Below are 8054 nucleotides of genomic sequence, written 5' to 3'. Positions count from 1 at the left end.
TTGTCCAGAAAACTGATACTCAAAAACCTTTTCTTAAGAGAAGAAAGAATGGAAGATTATTCTATGGCTCCATATTTTATACTTCAATTATTTTGAAAGAAGTGGTACACCATAGGATATTATTAAAAGTTTTGACTTTTTTACCCCTTTTTATTTCCAAGCATTTGTGATTTGACCAATGAGTTAATACCCAAACAGCAGTTGGGTAAAATTCTAGAATAATTGTAAGTATTAAACTCTAGTTCTTTCATAGGAAGAAGAAAAGGATTATAAAGGCCCTAATCCAAGAGAGCTTTTGGAGCCACTATTTAAACAAAGCAGTTGTTCCTACAGAGTATGTATTTTATGTTCACTTGATAACTAGAAAATAAATTTCCAGCAGCCAATAGATGCTTGAAAATAATTCTGCATTTCTTTTTACTTTTTTATGTTGTATCAAATTTTTAATAGTAAATCTAAGCCATTGCTTAATAGTATTTTGTTCATTGAAAGCCCTGTATATTATATGCAGCAAACACCCAATAATACCAGTATCAAATAATATCATTTACCAAACTGCTTTGAATGTTATTCAGCTCAAAATAAATTTTCCTTATATAAAATTTTAATTAAAAATGCTAATTATTATTTTTTAAGCTATGTAGAAAATGATCCCTATGCCAGGTGGTTATTACAGACCCCATGTGTATTCTAGACCTATTTCCTTCACAGAATTTTCACAAATAACTAATTAGTGAAAACAACGAATAAGCTTCAGAAATTTTGTATTTTTCTGAGGCATAATAGTAAGTTTTACTTAATAAAAGCTTACCTTAAATTTTGAGAGAAATCTACTCAGCTACTTAAAATATCAAAAGGTAATTTAATGGAGTGATGTGGCTTTTGTTTATTTAAATGCATCTATCTTTCTTAGATTGAGTCTTATTGGACTTATGAAGTATGTCATGGAAAACATATCCGGCAGTACCATGAAGAGAAAGAAAGTGGTCAGGTATGTTTTTCTTTAAAATATGAAGAATAGAACATTATAAAATGAGAACTTTAATAAGATTGGTGGTTTTAAAGTTGTATTGAAAAATGCATTTGCAAAATACTTACTATATTTTTATTTTATTTTTAAATATAGAAAGTAAATATTCATGAGTACTACCTTGGGAATATATTGGCTAAGAACCTTCTATCTGAAAAAGGTTTGTTTCTATAGTTATTTGATAGTGATATTGGAATTTGATTTAAAGTAAATTTTCAGATTGGAATTTAAAAGATCTTATTGGAGACTATGAATTTTAAAATGCTAAAATGCAATCTTTTCATTATTTCCTGCTTTAATAACCATTATGCTTTTTTTCTACCCATTAAATTTTTAAAAATCTGATAAAAATATACATGTTAGTGTTATACAGTGTTAGTCTTGCTTGATTTAAGCAAAGTTGTTATATATGGAAATAAAGATGTAGAAATATCCCTCGAATTGTGAAATATTTTTTTATTCTATATTAAATTGGTCAATTAAGATTAAACTTTTCACTGAAATAAAAATACTTCAAAAGAATACGTTGTGGCAAGTTTTTATGCATCAAATAGAATATTTCCTACGTAAAGATTAAATGACTATCCTTTCAAACAAAACCATTTCAAGGAAACTAAGAGTACTAAGATAAAAAGTATATGTATGTTTTGGGTCTTCTTTAGAAAGAAGTTTAAGATTACAAAGTTGATTGAAAACTTAGTCATTTGTATCTTACTAAGTCGCTGGTCATTCTTTCAAACTTACTCTTATTTCACAGAACAAGAAGCAGAAGAAAAGGAAAAATCAAAAGAGGCAAGTGACAAATGTTGATTTTTCTCTCTTAACATCTGTTGTTACTGAGGCATGAATTTATACAAGTTAATCGACAGAATATAGCCATGTGTTCTTTACCTATCAAATACTACAAAAGACTGGGTAGAAGAAAATATACAATATGTTTGGTTTTTCTGAGAAAAGTTACACTGTGATATTTTTATTTACTTTTAAGATCATACAAAAATAAACAGCCTTACCAAAGACATATCTGGGAAATTTTCTGTGACAGCATTATATCACCTCTGTGGTTTGCAGTAGTTCCCTCTAGTTAACATAAGAGCTTTTGCATTTTTTTTCTATTGTTTGGTCTCTATCTCCTGTGGGTAAAACAGATAAACTATATATGTAAATAACAAGCTGCCAGACTGCAAGCATCTTAAAAGCAGGGACTGTCATTTTATCTCTTTACCCCACAGTGCAAAGCAGAGTATAACATAGATACTTCATAAATGTTTATAGAAAATGAATGCATAATTGATGACTAAATAGAATTGTTTAAAAAGAATGATTTTTTTAGGGTACCTAATCACAATTTTTAAGTGCCCCTGTAGTTCAAGGAATGCTCTCTGAATCTTAAGAGCTTCCACGAGAATTAAATAACTTGATAGAGGATATTTTTATAAATGATTTTTCATATCAGAATACTACTTTTATTAGAAGTAAGTGAAATGGCAAAAGGCCTTAAAAATTACTTAAAAGGGATGCCTATAACTTAAAAGGGTGGTTTTGAGGGGAATCAATAAGCTTAGTATAGATCCAGATAGCATTACTATTTTAAGAGATTTTAATTGTACAGACTACCTCTGAAATAAAGTATTTATTTACTATGGCTTTAGAGGATAGCAAGATGAATTCAAAGTGTGAAATGATAAAGGAAGAAGATAAAAAGAGTAAGGGAAGAAAACTAGCATTTACTAAGCTTCAATTTATAAGCCTGGTATTGTGCCAGGCATGTAACAAAAGGTAATGCTTAACTCTCCCCTCAGCCTTTGAGTAATGTATTGTTATTTCTGCTTTTACTAATGACAAAAACTGAAATTTGGTCAAAGTTATAAAGCTAGTAAACTCAGAGACTGGATTTGAACCCTGGACTTTCTAATTCCAGATGTTAGCATGAAAATAACATATAAGAAATCTCAAAATATTTTTCCCTAGAAACATTTATTTATTGCCTGTTTTGGACCTGGTACTGACAAGGTGCCAAAGTGATACAAGATGAGTTCCCTGCCTCCAGAGAGCTTGCTTGGAGACACTAGTAATGATATCTTTTTAAAGCCTTACATTAGACTTTTATTTTGTGTATGTAGATGAAAGTATGAGAGCTAACTCCTTAATAATCCTTGTTTTCTGCGGTGATCTCTTTTATTCTCCTATTCCATGAAAATTTCTCCGTTTGTCTTTAGCTGGCCTTGAATAGATTTATATGAGTTTATATGCTGAAAAATATATCTGTTAATAGTAATAACAGGAAAGAAAAGAAAATTGATGAACTAGTGTAGTATTTAGATTCCTATTTAGAAGGTAGTGTTTTATTTTTATATAGCCCCACATTTTGACAAATCAGACTTTGAACCTCTAGAATCTAAATTCTAACACAGCCATTCACTGACTTTAGAAAGCTCTGACTAGCCCAGTATATTAATTTCCTATATTTTATCTTAGTCTGTTTCTTCAGAACTATTAAAACAATTCAGATTAATCAGGATATTGTAGCCTTTTATATACATGTACATTTACTTAACATCTTAATTTGAGCACTTGAGTAAAATTTTCTTTTTTTGCTGTATTAAACTAGCTCTGAAAATATGTATTTGCTCCTATAAGAACTTATAAATCGAAAGAATATTAGACAACTTATAGAAAATATGGAAATGTTACCTTTATAAATGTTAGTTTGTAAATATATAGTTTTCTTCCTTTCAGAATAAGTGCTTCTCCCATCCTCACTCCTACCCCCATTTCTAATGAAAAGTCTGTCTTATACTCTTTTTTTAAGATTCCCACTAAAAATATCGAAGGTCAGATGACACCTTACTATCCTGTGGGAATGGGAAATGGTACACCTTGTAGTTTGAAACAGAACCGGCCCAGATCAAGTACTGTGATGTACATATGTCATCCCGAATCTAAGCATGAAATTCTTTCAGTAGCTGAAGTTACAACTTGTGAATATGAAGTTGTCATTTTGACACCACTCTTGTGCAGTCATCCTAAATATAGGTAGGATGTGGATTTAATATTTTAAACATGAAATGCACGTATTTTAAAGTACCATATACTTTGCTTTAATGCTTTCTTCTTACTGAACAGATTCAGAGCATCTCCTGTGAATGACATATTTTGCCAGTCACTGCCAGGATCACCATTTAAACCCCTCACTCTGAGACAGTTGGAACAGCAGGAAGAAATTCTAAGGGTGCCTTTCAGGAGAAATAAAGAGGTATGAAAATTACCCAGCTGTATTTTCTCAGTGCTTCCTTTCCCAAATTTCAGAGCATATGTCAATATTTTAATGATTTCTATAGTACAGTAGTAATCATTTATTTTCCTTACTCAAAGTTTTAAATTCCAGTTCTTTTTATTGGTTTTAATTTTTTTTCCTTATTCTAATACTTCTCAGAAACTATTTTAGCATTCTCCAACACTTATGATTTCATATTTTAAAGTTTGACATCCTGTTCATTCTAAACTTAACATTCTCTTAAGTTTAATTTTTAACTAGTTGACTAGACTTCCCAGCTAAGCAAGGGCCTCTTGAAAAAATAGACTGCAGCCCATCAGTTTGCTGGACATATGCATAACTTCATTTTAGAAGCATAAAACACTGAATATTTGAAGCTTGTACTTTTTCTCCTCCCCTTACTCCAAGCTATTCTCTCTAGTTATCTCTGGTTCTTTTCTCCTCTGTACTAGTTTTTTTCCTACTTCCTGCCCCTTAAAATGTTGAAGTCCCTACAGTTCTATCCATAGCTGTCTTCTCTTCTTATTGTGCACAGTCTCCTTAAGAAAACTCATTCATGCCCATTCTTTCAACTTCTATTTATATGCCCATGAGTTCCAAATATACATCTACAGTACTAAACTTTTACTAAACTCAAACCACAGTCACAATAATTAATATGTATTGAGTCTTAATAGCTGTTACCTAATTCTCGCAACAACCTGCAAGATATACTATTATTATTTTAACAGATTAGGAAATTAAGGTTCGGGAAGGGAAGTGACAAGTGATGGATTACAGATTAGAATCAAAGCAGTTTGATTCTAGAGCTTGTCCGCTTAACTATTTTTCTATGCTGCTTCTCCCCTTTGATATTCTATCTTCCATTTCCATCTTCCTAGTGGATATAGCCATAAACATTTTCAATAATCTCAAGCTCATCCTTTTTTTTTTCTTTCACACTGATCCTAGGCCCTACCTAATTGTCAAGTCAGAAATGAAATCATTTTTCTTACCTCTCTCTTGATTCATCTCTAACTTTGTTCATTCATTAAGAGCTATTAGTGTTATCTTCTAAATGCTTTTCAAATCTAACCTGTCATTAATTTAGCACCTTATCATTTCCTAGGACCAGAAACTAGTCTCCACACATCCCCTTTCTATTCCTTCGCACACAGCTGATTAAATGCTCTTTCTGAAATGAACATTTGATTATGTATTTAACCCTTTGGTGGTAAACATGATATATACCTCAGGATAAAATCGTTGATCATACAATGATTATATCAGGATAAAATCATTGATCATACAATGATTTTATCAAAGGGAAATACAAGCCCCTTAGTGATCTGGCTTTAGCCTTATCTCTTGTCACCATTTCCTTTATCCCAGCTATTTTGAACAACTTAAGAGTTTCCTAAAAGTACCAGATTCTTTCCAATCTCCTTGCCTTTGGATATATTGTTTCCCCTCTTCTGTTGCTTTCTCCACTCCCTCCCCTATGGCTGTTGAACTTCTACTTCTTTGGCTTAAAGACATGATTCCAGTGTCACTTCCTTTGCAAAAGAGCCAGGACTTCTAGTAGATTGGTTTTTTTCCCTATGGTTCTTACATTAAAATGAATGGAAAATAAACTATGCTTTCATTACTTTGGGGTTTCTAACTTCTTGCATGTTACCAGTTATGCCGTGGCTACTTAACAGTGGTTTAGTTAACTAACATTTAGCTGCAAGGCCTATTTCTTCCCTTCTCTTGAATATTTATTGCAAAAGTATTACCAGAATCTTTGTGGATATTGTGAACACTGCTATTCTGATAGGAGGGAAAAATTATCTTAATATTAATCGGCATTTGATTTGAAGTACTGTATTAAAAGATTGGAGATGGAATTTTCTTCTGGTCTTTTTTCTTCTGGTCTTCTCCTTGATAGTGATTTAAATACTGACAGGTACTTAAGTCAGCTGGATCAAAATGCTTCACAAATCCCAACTTTAATTACTCTTCAATAAAGAAGTGCCAGTTTATTTTAATTAATGTGTTTAATCTTCCAGTTGAAAAAAAATTGTTTTTAAAAAGCTGTTGATGGTAATGCTTTCAAAATATGAGAGGATCTTTAGAGTACATGTTGTATATGAAAATCTTAGGTAATACTATAGGATGAGTAGTCACTTAAAACTGATCATATTTATTTCAGAATCATATTTTTTATAAACTAGTTTATTACACATAACTTTTCTTTTAAAATTTGATATTTGGCAAGTGGTTTGCCTCTTAAGTGTGGATCAAGCTTCGTCATAAAGAATTTTTTTAATAAAAATACAAATCTGGCATCAGAATTTTGGTTTTATCTGTATTATTATGTTACATTAATTTGGAAATTGCTAGACTATCAGGACTCTATTTTATGAATTTCTAAACCCTACTATGAAAACTACTATCATCTTGCTTTTATTGGAATAGTTTTCCTTAAAAATGACAGTAGATATTCTGTCCACAAAAAGCAATAATAAATGGTCATATTTCTATTCTTCCTACCTCTTGTCCTTATCTCAGCTGCAGTGTTATTATTTTTCTTCATTAACTTTACTATAGGTCTGATGTATTCTAAGTAATTAGTTTAGTCTATTAGACTTTAGCTCCTTAGGAGCAGTGACTATCTCGGCTTCATTTTTAATACTCAGCACTTAAAATAGTACCAGGAGCATAGTAGGCTCTGAATGTAGAAAGAGTTATACATAAAATTCAAGGTCCTTTCAAAAAATAAGAAGCCATCTTGGCAACCTTTGTTCTTCTTTAACATTGGAGGAGAGAAAGGAAAAGGTCATTGGTTTCTAGAGTAACCATCCAGTGACTTCTCCAAGGGGAAGTAGAAGAAAAGAACCACAATAGATTAATGGCACCTAGAGCAGGTGAAAAAGGAGACATCGTGTTCAGTATACATTTACTGGGAACTCTTTTAATATTTAGTTTTTTAAATTATTTTATTCAGTTATAATTGGTACACTCCCTTCTTCAATTCTGGCCTAGCTAGATTCATTTCTTCTTAACTCCCTGTCAATACCCAGTTAACTACCAGATTCTAACTCATTAACCTCTTTCAAAACTGCCCTCTTCTCTCCATCCCTATCTATCACTCCCATACTTAAAGTTCTCTTCATCTCTGTCCTAGGTTACTGCAACTCCTAAGTTGGCTCCCCACCTCCAGATTTTTTTCTTACTCTTCCTTCTTCCCTGTCACTGCTAAAGTGATTACTTAAAAATCTGATCACTCCATATCTTTGCCTGAAACTTATAAGTTAATGTCTAAACTTAGGATTATATAGTTTTTCACCATTTAGTGCTTGCTTATCTCTTTTGCTTTAGATGTCATACCACACCACACATCTTTGCTTTTACCTTTTCCTCAGGTGCACATGTGTATGCATACACAGACACAAAACACACACCCAGACATTCACATAAATCACAAATTATCATTTATGTTTTAAGAATTAATCAACAGTTTTCTCTTTGTGAAGTCTTCATGTTCCAATTCTTCATCAAAGTCTATTTTAATCACTCCTACCTCTGTGAATCTGCTGGTGCTTGCACCCTTATTAGTTGGTGTCTTCCATTACTAAATTGCAGGTTCCTCCAGGACAACCAAGTCCTGCTTCATTTGAATAATTACAACTAATATTCATGTTTTCTCCCACTCAATTTCTCTTTATACTGCTTGTTATCCTTTCTTTACCCATAGTAACCACATTTTTCAAAACTAAATGTAGA

General features: G+C 31.8%; 1 protein-coding gene across 3 annotated transcripts in view; it reads left to right on the top strand.

Annotated features, from left to right (window-relative positions):
• ERLEC1 (endoplasmic reticulum lectin 1) overlaps window positions 1-8054 on the top strand; it is a 33211-nt gene that overhangs the window by 15259 nt on the left and 9898 nt on the right. For 2 of the 3 annotated variants that reach the window (XM_023532873.1, XM_023532872.1), the window contains exons 2-7: window positions 254-334; window positions 914-991; window positions 1127-1190; window positions 1788-1822; window positions 3843-4066; window positions 4157-4286. In XM_023532873.1, the coding sequence (XP_023388641.1) occupies window positions 254-334; window positions 914-991; window positions 1127-1190; window positions 1788-1822; window positions 3843-4066; window positions 4157-4286 (612 nt within the window). The remainder of the gene's footprint in view (window positions 1-253; window positions 335-913; window positions 992-1126; window positions 1191-1787; window positions 1823-3842; window positions 4067-4156; window positions 4287-8054) is intronic. The other variant, XM_023532874.1, reaches the window with a different exon arrangement.

The sequence above is a fragment of the Pteropus vampyrus genome, unplaced genomic scaffold, assembly GCF_000151845.1.
Source record: "Pteropus vampyrus isolate Shadow unplaced genomic scaffold, Pvam_2.0 Scaffold91, whole genome shotgun sequence".
Lineage (NCBI taxonomy): Eukaryota > Metazoa > Chordata > Mammalia > Chiroptera > Pteropodidae > Pteropus > Pteropus vampyrus.
This window is presented reverse-complemented; position numbering and strand designations above follow the sequence as displayed.